Raw genomic sequence first — 16875 nt, forward strand, 5'->3', positions numbered from 1 at the left:
ATTTATATCTAAAGATATTGAAAGTTGTGGTCAAAATCGTATTTTCTTGAAACGCGTTTAAATAAAACAACACGAATTTCGTACAAATATTGATAAAATTACCCGAAGAAAATCATTTACAATTCTATTAATATATATGAATGGAAACTATAAATGAATCTATCTTGATATTGTACGAACTTGAATGAAATATTACTCCATCTCAGAAATAGAACTCGACCACAATTTAAACAATGATGCTACATTATTACCCTAACTATCTCTACTCTCGAGTACTGTATTGACTTTGAGCTGTAATATTGTAAATATAAAATGAAACTTCTGTACTAATTTTAAACTTAATTAATTTCAATTTATTTTTATGAAATTAAAGGAACAATCGAACGTGCGTTGCACCCTTATTTATAATATAGATGTAGCATACGAGTATGTGGTCACCTGATGATAAATGGTCACCACCATCCATGGATGTGATCATATTTATTTATGATTAATCATGTTAACGGTCGCTAATTGAAGTATAAATTGCCGCCGACCATCGGCAGTGGTCGCCGGGGTAGGCTGTCGCTAGTGTATTATAACCCTAATGTAATATCACGTATAAATGTCTACCCCAAGTCACCCTGAAATACAGAATACAGATGCGCTTTACACTGTTAAAAACAAAAATCAGTGCGACGATGGTGCCAGTACAGTCCAAACACGAAGTCCACCACTTAATGATACAAAATGTTCTCATAGCAACACTTAACTATCTAAAGTGACTACTTTAATGCACATGCATTAATCAATTTTCCTACGATATACTTGTCAAGGACTCTAAGATGGATGTTCTTGTTAACTCGGAACTGGTTTTGTTGGTATGAGAACGCAGGTGCAAATATTGTGTCACATGTTCAGTAATTATGTTGACAATGTTCAGAGGTAGGTAAAACTTGTGATGTCCCTGTAGTTTCGGGACCAGAATAGGGCTACGGTATCCCCTGCCTGTCGCAAGAGGCGACTAAAGGGCTTCCGGGGTTGCGGGTAGCAAGAGTGGGAGCTCGAACCACCCAGTCAGCGGCCCCGGGAAGGTCGGCGGTATGTGTGGTCGCATAGCGTCGTAGACACTAGACGGTGTGGCGAGCCCTGAAGCCCTCATCTGGGCGGAGCCCGAAGGTGCAACACGTTCAGAGGACTCCGGTTGCGTTCTGTAGGATACCCCGGAGTCCTCTTAGTAACGCTGAGAACGGCCACCGGGCAGGTTTTAGTGCGGTAAGAATCCCACATAATACCCTGTGTCGCACCCACGGCACCGGGTACCTTTTGAAAGTTTCCCCCTCGTTAACAAAAAAAAAAGGTCGGCTACGGATGCGTTACTACCTACCCCTGAGGACTATTTTGAAACTCCGATAATAAGGAACTGGATAAGCATGTCTCTCTTAACTACACCCTTCAAACCGGAATACTGCAGTGCGTAACGCTGCTGTTATTAAGCAGAAATAGGTATATTATAGTGGTGCCTCTGAACTCGAATCAAGAAGCGTTCTACCCTAAAACCAGGTCAGAATACCCAGGTGCATAATTTTTTATCACACGTTGACAATTAATTGTGTTGACAGAGTTCAGGCGTCCGTAAAACTCATGAATATAGTTATAATGTTTCATGTAGGTATGTAATCTGCACGCGTGTAATGTGGTCTTTTGATTTTATAGCGGAATCCTAAATGTGGCATCTATACATACATTAAGAGCTTAATACATTTTGGACGGATAGAAGAAGACGCTGACAATTTTAATTATTTAATCGCACTGTATTGGTTTCTACTAGAATAGACTATTGGTTTGAAAGCCGGTCTCGGTAGGTCCGTAGTTCGAATTTTAGACGTGCACTACTGATTTTTCGAAAGTATGTGCTTATCAGATTTCATTACTGTAATGGCGAATAAAAATATCGTCAGATCTTTCATATCTTTCTTATCTTACGGTTCTATGTAAAAAGTTACGTTTGTAAAATATGTTACAAATGATTGTCTGCAAATCCAGACTTAGCGTACTAACTAATATCTGAACTATTCTCATTCAGAGAAGAGACGTGTGCCCAACAACGGAATAATAATGGCTTGGCGATGAAGCTTAAATTACCTTACACCTCAGCATTATCAGTGCAATAGACAACAAACGCCACACACACATGTGAGACAAGTAAACGCGCCCACTATCATAAACGACACCCAACAACCGTTTACTATATCGCTAAACACCACTTAGATATGCAAACAGCACGATACTGGTAAACGGGGGTTAAGTGAAGTACACAACGCCGTTTAAAGTAAACACTGCACGTCGTTAACCCAAATCCTTAATGCGAGAGGGAGTTTCCACACATATTGATGAGCGATCGCCTTTATATGGTGATTATGTCGGATTGATGGGACTGCGTGTCGCTACGACTGTTTATGGGCTGAATAGTAATCGTGCACTTTATTTGTTTGTTTACAGCGATTTAATTTTAATGTTTAAGCTAAAGTGGAAGAAAAATGATTAAACTAAAACGTAGAAGTGAATTAACGCTATACAGCCAAAAATATGTATGATGTACCATGAGCCAGAAGAAGGAAAGTATGATAGTATAGAACATACATAGAAAAGTGAAAATAGAAAAATATCATGAAATGGAAGGGAGTTCCCATACATATTGATGAGTTTAATGAGTGATGATGATGTTTGAATCCGTATAATGTTTTGATTAAATCCGATTAATAAGATTTTTGTGGTCAGCGCAGAGTTTCGTGTTACATGGTAACCACAAACTTTGAATATTGTCGATAACCAGTAAATAGAGCTCCATAAAAAAAAGAAAAGTATAAAAGTAATTACTGAGATTACTTTTGCTGATTCAATGCTGATATATGACAGAACACCCTGAAGGAAAAGGTTGAAACGTTGATCATTCATTTGATTTGATTGATTTTTGTGGGAGGTGCTGAGTGACTGATGATTCCTAAGATAAATGCTTGCCTCAAAGGCTGATTAATTAATTATTACTACTAGGTATATACCTACTTAGTGTTAGAATCATTTATCTATAGGAACCTTTATTGCCATCCTTTTTCCACTGCATGTTTCTTTTGATTAATATTACTTAGGTCGTATTTGGCCGTAAAGTGTGTGTGTGTGTGTGTGTGTGTGTGTGTGTGTGTGTGTGTGTGTGTGTGTGTGTGTAGGGCAAGCTCTGGGACATGAAGCATACCTAGCCATCATAATAACATTACACACACAATCAACTCTAATAACATACTTTATTCTTTACATGTCTGCTAAATAATACAGCAAAAATTTTATAAGTGTCTGCTGCCACCCAAGGACATCTGCAATCAATCCTATATAAGATTAGATTCTTGCCTGAGGTTGACAACATATGCGTTGTTTACCCTTGAAAACTAAGTTGGAACGCCTCGGAAAACTATGGTTCCCCTTAACGCACCCTTCAAAGCGGTAGCAGAGCTTAACACTGATGTGCATCCTTAATTCCGTAGCGCAACGCATTGACCTTTTCAGCTGTACACTAAACGAGTTCACCAGGGTGGTCAGGGAAATTATAGAAATATCTGTTTATTAAATAGGTAAATAATTTTGAATAGAATCAAATGACATTAATATATTGTTATAAGAATTAAATAGTATAATTTATCTTTGACCACAATTTTAATTTTAATTTTAACTTTTAATTTTAATTTGAATATTTTTTATTTTAATGTATTTTTATTAATCTGAATTGGTAATGTTCTCGGTATAGTTCTTTGACATAATTTGATAATTTGACATTATATTTGGACTGTGGGTTACCAATAATAATTTACTAATAATTTGATTTAACTTGTACTGACTTATATTATATTTGACTTAGGTATACCTCAATATTGACAAATGCTAAAACGATTAAACTTTTATATAATGATAATGAATGAATATTATAAGTAATTAATAATATATGTATACTAACACATTGGACTACATTTACTAACGAATTAGGCATTCCTGTAATGTTAGTGAATATGATGTAATAATAAATAAATAAATGTTATTAGGTAGGAATAAGTGTGGTTGCCTCCGGAATCCAACCGCAATGGGTTCTACAACCAATGGTCTACATGTTCTGAAATCTCAAAATGATCATTACGTAAATAATAAAACATACTTTACGATATTTGATTTCTGAAGAAATATTTTTAGACTACGTTATAAAAATAATGAGATTTTTTACGCTCACGCCTACCTTTTATACCTTTTAAAATGTAGAGCATTATTACGTACGTGCAAGCCTACATTTTTCGCATAAATTATAGTACCTCATAAAGGGGCGTAGAGTTCTAAAGTAGAGAGGTAGAGACTATATTAATATGCAAAATTGCGGTTGTAAAACATATGTTTAAATTTAACTCTACTTTCTATATTAAAGGTTATGTTTATTCTTATCATTTTTAAATAGGATTGAAGTAGACAGCGAGCATGAAATCCACCTTATGGTAAGTGGTCACTGCTACCCATGGACGTCTAAACAATAGCCAATGGAACGATATATCTAGCCATTGCTATCCCACTGCTGAGCACAGTACCCTTAGTAGGAGATTTTACATTTTAACAAAAATTACTGTTTTTTTATTTTATTTACGTATTTCCCATAGATTTCCAATCAGTTCTGATACAATCCACAAATACGTAAACAAACACCAAAACATTCATTTTTGTAAAAACTTAAAAACTCATACTAAGGGTACAGGTGTCCTCTCAGGATAACAAGTTGAGGTCGGTTCCCATAACGAAAAGGTGTTATATGCTTTGCCGCTCTTGAGGATTAGGTTGGTGTGCCATTATAGTGAACAAGCTGACCCGGCAAACTTTGTGTTGCCATATAAATAAAAAATGGTAAGGGTGAACAGCCCTTATCACTTAGGGGTATGAAAAATAGATAGTAGCCGATTCTCAGACCTACTGAATATGCATATAAAATTTGGTGAAAATCGGTAAAGTCATGTCGGAGGAGTATGGCAACTAACATTGTGACACGAGAATTTTATATATAAGATAAAAAAATGGCAAAATGAAGGAAATATTATAGGGCGTGGTGGTTCTATCAGGGTTTATACTTCGATCCCCGGCTAGCCAAACGTCAAAATTATGAATGTAAATCTTTTGTTTTGGGTACTAGTGTTTTGTTTTTTCATAGTGTCTTCATACGCAGGGAACCCTAATATAAAACTGATATATTTTACTTTTAAATAAAACCTCGAAAGCTCCAAGAGAAAATGTATAGAAAACCTTTGAAACGCGTGTAAGTCTATTTACGTCGAAAGGTTCGAAACTTTTTTAATTTTCTCTACCGTCTCAGCCCACTTGTACAAGCTTATGTTATTTCAGATACAAGAGATCTGTACACGTGTAAGTATGAGGTAGGTTTATAAAATTCACATGGACGAAGTAATAAAATAGAATCCTAATAAGATTTTTATTGACATTTTTTTAATTATAATAAATTAAAAAATAAACGCTATTTACACTCACAGCCCCATATTAGGATTTCCCTGTATCGTGGTATGGACACACACAAAGATGATTAATTTAGATATCTGTTTTGGGTCTGGGTGTTTGTGTACTCGTCTTTGTGTGTGTCCATGGCACTCACGACACGGGGTATCCTAGTGTGGAGCTGGGACTGTAGATAGCGACTTCTGTAGCACTACCATGAGTTTACAAAAGTATTACTCGCTAGCGACTGCGTAAAATAAATATATGAAAAATTGTACAGCGCCTCTGGTGGTTACTCGTAGAACTAAAATCCGTAGTGGCGTAACTCGATACGTAAAAAACCTATCGAAATCACATCGCTAGCGAATGTCATTATGATCTATTGCCATACAAATTCGGTCCCATGAGTCATTAATTTGACAGACGTTGTCAAGAAATACCGTAACGATAGTAGTTATGTTATTCACTAGCAAAATGACAATAGTTTTCTATTTACAATTTCTATAGTGGCGTTTCTATGCCAACTCATGGTAGTGCTACTGTACTAAGTTGGAAGCACTGTTGGAATATCTCGTAATAGTGTCTCTACTTACCACACCCCGCAAAACAGAACACAGCAGCGCTTAACACTGCCGTTATGAGATGCATATGAGTGGTTCCTGACGAAGTCAAGATAGGTCCTATATACATATCAACTCTGAAGCGGTATTTTAACCTCCAGAATTGAAACGTTGTTTATATAAATCTATACTTATATTATAAAGAGGTAAAGTTTGTAACTTAGTTTGTTTGTTTGTAAGGGCTAATCTTCGAAAATACTGAACCGATCATGAAAATTCTTTCACAATCAGAAAGCTACACTATTCAGGAGTGCTAGGCTATATATAGGCTATATTTTATTATGATTGAACAAAAAGCGGACGAATCCGCGGGTACTGCTAGTACAGTATAAATAGGTACCTACTTTGGAATCGGTACCTAATGTTATGCAAAGTTTTAATTGTAATTCAATTAAACAAAGTCCAATGTAATACTTGTAAGGATTTACTTTTCACGCGTTAAATAAACTTTCTCCACCATGGACGAATAACGGTAGGTACGGTAAAAAAAAACCGCTGACTATACTTACAGTATCTACAGTATCTGTATATTTTGAAAGTGGTAGAACCCTTTGTGGTTCGACTCCGGCGGTACCACCGCCACACCTATTTCTACCTAACAGCAGTGTTAGGCGCTGCTATGTTCCGTTTGAAGGGTGTGGTAAGGGAGACATACTTTTCCGAGGCGTTCCAGCTTGGTCCTCAGGGGTAGCGGCGCATACATGGCCGACCTCACGTAGGAATATCTAATCCTATCTGGGTTTGATTACAGATTTCCATAGGCGGCAGTAGCCACTTACCATCAGGTGGACTACATGCTCGTCTGCTACTCCTATATTAAAAAAAAATCTGCTACACTAGCTTCTTCGTGCCGTAGGTAGGTATGCATACGTTAATAATTTGGATGTCCAGAGACCAGACCAGACCAGACCATGACCAGAGAGGTCGGAAATCTATCTCTGAACTCTGCCCTGCCTTTATTTTTATTCGGATTTCTTTTAATACAATTAATTGTTCAATAATCAAAAACCTATTTTTGTAGAAGTAATAGGCGTTTTGCAACATTTTTGTAGGTGTAGTGATGCAACGTTTTTTTTGTAAATTAATTGTTATCTCTAAATCTATGTAAATCTGCGGAATTATTAAAACCAAACATAAATAAGTGATTATGGCTTATCGTTTCGCGTTTCATAGTAGAACAAGTCATTAAAAGTATTCCTAATCACATTTCCTTTGCGTAAGCAAATAATTACAACGTTTTCCAAACTTAATTTTGGGGAAAGGGGTTGGGGACACCCTTGATAGGATTCTGCCTACGTGTGTGGGAGATTGGGGGAAGATGAACAAACATACTGTTTAATATCGAAAAACGTGATCGTGTGTCGTAATGTCGGTTTTGTTGTATATTTCCGGAAAATATTTGTGAGTTTTAAGAATATTGTGTGTATATATATGTATACACGACTGTGTTATACTTCGTGTGGCAGAATCCTTTATAATTCGATACCGGAGGTGCCACCGCAAAATTTTTTTTATCTATTAACAGCAGTATTAAGTGCTCCTGTTTCCTGGTTTGAAGTGTGGGAAGATCCATCCTTCCCCAACCCACCCATTCCAACTTAATCCTCAAGGGCAACAACGCATCTGTAGCCAACCTCCAGTAAGAATCTAATCCTATCTGGGATTGATTACAGACTTCTTTGAGCGGCAGTAGCAACTTAGTGTTGTATGCTAGTTTACTAATTTAATATAATAAAAAAATCCTTTAAATATTTCTATTCAATAAATAGTACGAGTATATATACCTCTTCCTTTTTCGAAGTCGGTAAAGTGCAACGATTTTTAAACGAACAAAAAAGACACCCATTTGAATTATTTTTATAGTTATTTGGTGGCTACAAATACTGTCTGTTGAAAGCACATGGAGAGCACTTTGTCTGATGAAAAGTGACGTCACGCTTTATTGTCAAGTTGAATTGTGTCTGCCAAGTGTGAGACGGGCTCGTTATTTTACAGTTCTTTAAGAGTTGCGTACTGGATATACTCGTAATTATTGGTTTTCTTATAAGAAAATTGTTCTAATATATTTAGTATGATATTAGCACCATTACCTTTGGTATATGAGTGAAACTTGTGATTATTATAAAAACAAGAATCCAGACCGCTTATTCATCATCAACCGATTATTGTATCACTGTTGGGCAGTGGTTTCCTCTCAGAATGAGAAGGATTAGGCCATAGTCCACCACGCTGGCCAAGTGCGTATTGGTAGACTTTACATACTGTTAAGTTATTTTTTTATAAATCTCCCCCTTGTGCAGGTTTCCTCACGATGTTTTCCTTCACCTTCATAAGCAAGTGATCATTAATTTCTAATACCCACATAAGTTAGAAAAATCAGAGGTGCCTGGTGCGTGCCTGGGATTTGAACCTCGGACCCCTCGATCGAGAGGCCGAGTTTCTTAACCATTAGACTATCACTGCTTAATAAATAATAATATGAAAAGAGAAGTACCGTAGCCTATGTCACTAAAACAATTTAAACAAATCCAACGACATCTCATATGTTCAAATCCCTTGTACCTGCCATATACCATACCCATTACGTTAAAATAAAGTAATGATACATAGGTATATACTTTCTTTCATACATACACTTTAAAAACTCTCCCACAATCACGTAAAAACTTATTTTAAAGCATTTTTAATAAAAAAATATATTTTTCCAAGAATTTATTAGGGTTTACAAATTTTACTAGGGAACTCTAAACTCAGCATGTTTTAAACATGACCCTAACTATACGATGTTTAATGCTAAAATATTCTGGATGACTACTCTTTCATTGTGACTGAGATTCATACAAATGGTGGCTTTGCGAACTTGGCTGTTAAGCTTTGAGTTTTGATACTGCAATCGTAATGGATGCTCATATTGGGGTGGTGGTTTAACGAGACTTTTTGTAAAGTTTAAATAGCAAATAATGCAGTTCTTCTGATAAGTAGTCACTGCCGCACATGACCTAAAACATCAGTATCAAGCGCGTTCCAGCTTAGTCTTCAGGGGTAGCGGCGCATCTATGGTCGACCTCTGGTAGACTTACTTACTTACTTACTTATTCCGGTGGCTCATCGGCCCGAGGTGAGTCGTGGCCCCCCTTACTGCTTCATCTTTCCAGCGGAAAGACATCAGGTAGAAATCTAGTCACACCTGAGGATGCTTACAAATGCTCAAGGTCGGTATTAGCCACATACCATCAGGTGAACTGCACGCTCGTCTGCTACTCCTATTTTATAAAAAAAATGAACATCTGTAACCAGCTCGATATCTATCAGTGGTTCTATCTGAAGCTGATGAGAGATGTGTTGCTATTCCTGAAGACTTGAAGGTGGTAGAACCCTTTGTGGTTCGACTCCGGCGGCACCACCGCCACACCTATTTCTGCCTACTAACAGCAGTGTTAAGCGCTGCTGTGTTCCGGTTTGAAGCGTGTGGTAAGGGAGACAGACTTTTCCGAGGCGTTCCAGCTTAGTCCTCAGGGGTAGCGGCGTATCTGTGGCCGACCTCAGGTAGGAATATCTAATCCTATCTGGGGTTGATTATAGATGTCCATGGGCGGCAGTAGCCACTTACCATCAGGTGGACTGCATGCTCGTCTGCTACTCTTATATTATAAAAAAAAAAAAGACTAAGATGGTCGTCTCATGTATCAGCATCCACACCATTCCAACGAAACGCAGAACTGATTTACGCTAGAAATAGGTGTGGCGGTGGTACCTCCCCAGTCCAACTACACTAGTTTTACCACCCTACAACACCTTTACGTTTATACTCTATATAGAAACTTTCGCGATCTTCCACAATTCGATTTGCACGGTCATTCATTCATACGTGCAAATTATGGAATGGACTTCCTCCCAAAATATTCCCTGAGCTCTATAAGATGGGGCTCTTTGAGAAAAGAGTTCTTCAGAGCCGATGCATTGGCGACTCTTCAGGTCTTACAATGTCCAAGGCGATGGTGACTGTATTCCATCAGGTAGCCCGCCTGCCTTATCGTTTGTTATTTATTTATTTATTTATTAGGTAATCCAACAGCGATAGATATCATATTTTCTGTATACAGTATGTTTTAAATTAAGCCAAAACAGGATTACACAATTAGTAGATATAGGTAGACAATTGACGGTGTGCGTTTATGCGTACGTTCGTGCATATGGGTGTGTGTGTGTGTGTGTGTGTGTGTGTAAGTGTGCGTGTGTGTGTGTGCGTGTGGGTGTATGTGTGTGAGTGAGTGTGCGTGTGTGTGTAGATTGTGTATATGCATTTTTTTAATAGTATACAAAAGAAGGAGTGTATCTAGTTAACGTTATAGTGTAACGAAGAGCAGAGTTTGCAGCATACCTTGTCTTTGCCTGACAAACGTCAAGAAGGGCCGTGTGCCGTGTGCGGTAGGGTGGCACTCGGAACGAAATACTTGACAGTATGTCAGGACAATCTATTGTACCCGACAAAAGGTCGTGCATATAAAATAATCTTACCATTTACCATCAGATGGACTGCACGGTCCTTTGCTATTCCTAACTTATATAAACAATAGATGATTTGATTTGTATTGTATAGGTATGTACTCAATGTACCCATAAATTTACCCCCTGAGATCGCAAATACGAAGTTCCACAAGAATAATTCACAGCTATCCAGTGATTTTGCTCAAATTGGAAACTTTTACGCGACCCACTTTCACAAATCGTATTTTGTTCCGTAGTCCGTACCCAGTTTAGAAGCTGGGAAAATTCTGTTAACGTGGATATAAGAAATACCTAGTAGTGAAAGAGCAGTAATAAAGTAAATAATAATAAATAGAGATCAGTGTTGTCATTATAAATTTAATTTAGCACTTAAAACACTGGAAGTTGAATCTCTTGCCAGTTTTAAAATTTATATGTGTGTTAGATATAATTATCGATCGCTATAACACCAAAGAAAAATCTCGTTCTAAATCGTTTTCTTAAATGGTTGTTATACAGCACTTTATTGTAGGTAATGGATTTTTGAAGGTAGTAGAACCCTTTGTTGGTTCGACATCTGAGGCACCATCGCCTATTTCTACCTAACTACATAACAGCATTGTTACGCGCTGCTGTGCTCTGGTTTGAAGTGTGTCGTTAGGAAGAGACGTTCTAATTTAGTCCTCATGGGCAGCAACTCATCTGTACCAACCTTTGGTACATCTAATCTTATCTGGAGTTGATTAGAGACGTCCACGCGCGGCAGTGGCCACTTAAAATCAGGTGGACTGCATGAGCGTCTGCTACCATATAAAAATATCAGTACCTACTTACAACCTTTTTTTTTGTTCACGAAGAGGAAACCTTCAAAAGGTACCCTATGCCGTCATGCCGTGGGAGCGGCACGGGTTTATGTGGGATTTGTACCGCACTACCCCCCCCCCCCAACCTGCTTGTTGGAGCAGTACATACCGGTCTTACGAGCAAAGGGTTCCGGGTTTGATCTCCGGTCAGACAGACATCTGAATGTATTTTGGAAATCTCTTCTGGGTCTGGGTTTTTTTCTCTATTCGTCTTTGTGTGCGGCCATGGCATCCACCACACAGGGAATTCTAATGTAGGACTGTGAGTGTAAAAAATTGCCAAGTATGAGTCGAACTCGCAGGTGCAGGCTTCCGTACCACCAAATGTCCGTTATATTTTACTTATTTTTATAAAATAACCATATTACAATATGTTTTATTGTTCCTATTTGTATTTATTATAATAGCAGCTATAGTAATAAACAAAATTGCCGAAAAATACCGGTTTGTTGTATGGTATGTTTGTTACCCTTTAATATACAACTTTATTTTATTTTTAGTATTTGTTCTTATAGCGGCCACCGTTATGCATACTCCGTAAAAAATTCAAATGTCTGTCTTTTACGGTTTCAGAGATAGAACCCTGTGACAGACGGACAGACAGCGAAGTCTTCGTAATAGGGTTCCGTTTTTACCCCTTGGGTACGGGACCCTAAAAATCGTATTTATACTTTAAATTTGTTTACAGTTAGCAATAGATCAATCCGCGTGCCTATCGCTAGTCTAACAGTAGTTAATACACTAATCTAAACAACGTATCGATTCATTATGTGCCGATTGGTCTATTAGCATCCAGATGCAAATCAAAAGGAAATCAGTTTCCGTTTGTGGCTCATTAATCGATAAACAATATAACATAATTTTGAAGGTGGTAGAACCCTTTGTGGTTCGACTCCGGCGGCACCACCGCCACACCTATTTCTACCTAATAACAGCAGTGTTAGGCACTGCTGTGTTCCGGTTTGAAGGGTGTGGTAAGGGAGACAGACTTTTCCGAGGCGTTCCAGCTTAGTCCTCAGGGGTAGCGGCGCATCTGTGGCCGACCTCAGGTAGGAATATCTAATCCTATCTGGGTTCATTACAGATGTCCATGGGCGGCAGTAGCCACTTACCATCAGGTGGACTGCATGCCCGTCTGCTACTCTTATATTATAAAAAAAAAAAAAAAAAAAAAAAACAATGTGCTAAGTGATGCCTAATGATGTCTATCTAATAAGGGAATTAAATCTGATATGGTTTCTACTGCTATGTGTAATTATATTGTACAATAGTTAGTAGGTAAAGGTAATTGTATAATGAATCATATTATATTGACTTGAGTAGGAACATAATCTACATACCTTGTTTCTATTAAAAAAAATCAGCGCTGGCCATGAATCGTGGGTGTAGATATGAGTATATATTTGATAAGTGAAAGGGGAAGTTTAAAGTAGGGAATAAAATGGTCTATAGTCTGATTCATAATTAGGTGTTTAAAATGTAAATTTCTTGTTAATTTTGACAGTGACATTTCTTTGTTTACATTTTGGACACCTAATTATGAATCAGACTATAGTTAGAAACATCTTCAAGACGTCAAATTATATAATCGTCAGTAAATAAAAAAAATATATAATAACAATTGTTCTATAAACATACTTGTATACTTTACAAATTCAAAAATGTGCTATTAAATTTTAAAAAATCGCACGTTTGTAGCGAGCCTGACACCTACACACGCGGCTACATTAACACCGAAGGACTCCTAGATTGTTTGTCGTGTCCCCATTGTTGTGGGGAATTGTTTTTCCATTTAATTTCCCATAGGAGTCGGTCATTAAAGTACATATCAATTAAGAATTAGCAACACAAAACCATATGTTCTACAGACATCCGTGTTCGTCGAACAAATTCGAAAATTAGCGTTATAATCGAGAAATCGCATGTCTGCATCAAGCCTGAAACCCACACACAGCGCTATCAATTAGCATTAACACCGAAGGACTCCTGATTGTTTGTCGTTGTTGTTGTTGTGGGGAATTGTTTCTCGATTTAATTTCCCATAGGGCTCGGGTAATTAAAGTACGTATTGCGAACAATGTTAGGAAAGTTTTCAAGTGTATTGCCAGTATTGTATAGACCTTTGGGACTTTGCAACGTTATTAGATTTTTCTTAGAAATATTTCTATTAATTTTTCGTGTGGTAAGAGGGAGACAAACATGTCCGAGGCAATTCAGTTTAGTCCTCAGGGGTAGCGGTGATTCTGTAGCCGACTGTAGGTAGGTAGGTAGGAATCTAATGTGACCTGGCGCTAATTTTTTTAATAATATAGGGATAGTAGACGAGCTTTCAGTCCACTTTATGGTAAGTGGATACTGCCGCCCATGGACATCTACAACATATAAGATTAGCTTCCTACCTGATATCCCACAGATGCGCCGCTATCCCTTGAGGACTAAGCTGGAATGCCTCGGAAAACTATGTCTCCCTTCAAACCAGAACACAGCAGCGCTTAACACTGCTGTTATTAGGCAGAAATAGGTGTGGCGGTGGTGCCGCCGGAGTCGAGCCACAAAGACTTCAACCTTCAAACTTAATTAACCATGACTTTTGTTCCAGCACCCTGGTCCCCTGGAAGCATTTCCGCGAGGAGTTGAACAACGTGCACCCGATATCCTCTGGCCTGGAGACCATGGCGTTGAAGACCACGATAGATCTGACCTGCAACGACTTCATATCTAATTTCGAATTTGATGTGTTCACAAGGTATGTTCATACTTCATGCCATTATCTTATTTAAAACATTTATTTGACGTTTTATGCAGGAGTTCCATATATAATGAAGATCAGTTCGAATCGTCTAGTAAGCTAGCCAAATAGTTTTAAAAATGCCCGATATCATCCTGTAAAATGATGAGATTTATAAATCAAATTTGTTTAAAACTTCGACCTTTTTTGTTAATGACAGAGGTATTTTTGATTTTACGACAAACATACATTTTTTTATATAAAATAGATGTAGTAAACGAACATGCAATCCACCTGATGATAAGAGGTCGCTGCTGCCTATTGATATCATGTATACGATCCCAAATTGGATTGGAATCCTACCTGAGGTCAGCCACAGAAGCATTGATGTTGCTATCTGAGGATTAAGTTGAAACACCTCCCCCTTATCATACCCTTTTAAAGCAGAACAGAGGTGTGCTTAAAACTGCTGTTGTAAGACAAAAAATTGGCTGCACGTACCACCAAAATCAAATCAAAGAGGATTGTATACTCTGCGCCAAATTGGTAGTCCTCTCTGAAGTTGTTGCGAGCAGTTGTAGTCATAAAATTTGCAATGGCGCCGCGATTCATTTCTATATTCTGAGCGGACTAGCAGTTTTACGCGGACTATACCACTATTAAGTGGTTACAGTCACTAATGAATAACCTATGTTACTGCAACATTGTTGCAAGATACTTGGGTGTAACATGTTGTAATTCCAATGATTGATGTGAAAGTAAAATTAGCTACGTAATCTCCGGTAGTGCGTAACACCTTTCCACGGTGCATCTTGGATGAGTAATCTATGTATGATGTACGATTAGTAGGCAATTATGAAAGATGTCTTGTGGAGAAATATCTATAGAAATTTAGTTTGTGCTTTGAAAAAATTGACACATTTTCCATATTATTTGTACATTTATGATATTTTTATGTGTTTCTTGTCTGTGTCTTGTGTGTGTGTTTGAACCGATATTAGGAAAGACTCAAGCGTTTCAAATGGTTTTTTTTAAACATTTTGTTGTAAGTTACAACGCGTTACTTGACGAACTCAAGTAAGATTCCTATAAGATTAATTGAAAATTTCCTTGAGCGGCAGATTATTTACCACCAAATACAATTCCTGCATTATTGAAAAAGAACCTAACCTAACCTAACTTAACCGCATGCTATAGGTATTATTACAACTAATATAGATTCGAAAATCTTCGAAAATTCCAGTTTCTTCCATAGTTTCCTGTACAATTCCAGGTTATTCCAGCCGTGGAGTACGCTGTTGAGGAACTGGCAACTGCTCGCCGTGACCCACCCCGGCTACGTGGCGTTTCTCACGTACGATGAAGTGAAGGCGCGCTTACAGAAATACATCCATAAGGCTGGCAGTTATGTGTTCAGGTGAGTACCCATTTAGATCAGATTAGATCAGAAGTTTACAAAGTTAAAAATATGCAACGTCTTTTGAGAATCTATTTTGTAGCCCCAAAATATAGCGATAGAAATTGCAGTCACATTTTTTAAAGCATGTCTACGGCAAATACACAAATACCCAGACCTAGAAAAGAAATCGACATTGTCCGTACTTCAGCTGATCGAATCGAACTGGGATCCAACCCAGAACTCTCATACTAACGATAACTCTCCGGTCCTCGAGATCTTTTGTTTTGTTTACGAGGGGGAAACGTTCAAAAGGTACCTGACCGCTTCGCAGCTTCGCCGGGTTATATGTTTTTTTTACCGCACTAAACCCCCCCGGTGGCCGTCGTCAACGCTTGTTAGAGAACTCGGAGATCTCCGACGGAACACAAACGGAGTCCTCCAAGCGCGATTCCTCAATCGAGCTATGCCCTGGCGGGAGGGGGGAGCATTAACTCCTGCCGCACCATGATGTTTACGACGGTATGCGACCACACCGCCGTCCTTTACGGGGTCGCTTCCTGGACAGTTCGAGCGCCCACTCTTGCCGCCCTGAACCGCGGATCCCCCTTTCAGTCGAACCCAGGTCGAGACCACTATTTTTTAACAAATATTCTACTTGTAATATTTTTTTATTAATATGATTTCAGATTGTCATGTACGCGGTTAGGACAATGGGCGATAGGCTATGTGACGGTGGACGGTGAAATTCTACAGACGATACCGCAGAATAAGAGTTTGGTGCAGGCCTTGCTAGACGGATACAGAGAGGGATTGTGAGTATATGTTTGTTACAAGGTTTTGTTTATTTTTCGTTTTTAGTTCGTGTGTATTTGGGAGTGAAATCTTGGAGACTAATTTTGAATCGGTCAATACCATGCGATTGAGCTGTAATTATGTAGTTTTAATTTGGCTTGGATGAAAATGTAGGAATAGTTCAGTGACGTCATTGTAAATCGAATATGCTTGGCCTTCTAGTATATTGGTTTAATTATTTATTTTTTATACACCCATTAAATAAAAGGGTGTTCGAAGAAGAATACGAAAAACTAAAAATATTGTTTTAAAAAAAAATTGAATACATTTTTTTGTAGTTAAACTTTTCAAGACAGCGAGATTCAATGATTGGACGATGCTTGAGAGGATTTTTCATGGACTTTTAGTAAAGACATATTTCATCACATGAAAGAGAAGAAAGATATTTAAATAAAAAATACTTTATTTTTTTTTATA

The 16875-nt window shown here is 37.9% G+C and overlaps 1 protein-coding gene across 2 annotated transcripts in view; it reads left to right on the forward strand.

The window, feature by feature from the left end:
• Positions 1–16875, forward strand: part of Cbl (E3 ubiquitin-protein ligase CBL) — a 104251-nt gene that overhangs the window by 74724 nt on the left and 12652 nt on the right. For both annotated transcript variants that reach the window (XM_073077794.1, XM_073077793.1), the window contains exons 2-4: positions 14079–14225; positions 15481–15624; positions 16293–16418. In XM_073077794.1, the coding sequence (XP_072933895.1) occupies positions 14079–14225; positions 15481–15624; positions 16293–16418 (417 nt within the window). The remainder of the gene's footprint in view (positions 1–14078; positions 14226–15480; positions 15625–16292; positions 16419–16875) is intronic.

Source organism: Epargyreus clarus, unplaced genomic scaffold (assembly GCF_041222505.1).
Source record: "Epargyreus clarus isolate Ecla_fem2 unplaced genomic scaffold, WU_Ecla_fem_2.2 ptg000011l, whole genome shotgun sequence".
Classification (NCBI taxonomy): domain Eukaryota; kingdom Metazoa; phylum Arthropoda; class Insecta; order Lepidoptera; family Hesperiidae; genus Epargyreus; species Epargyreus clarus.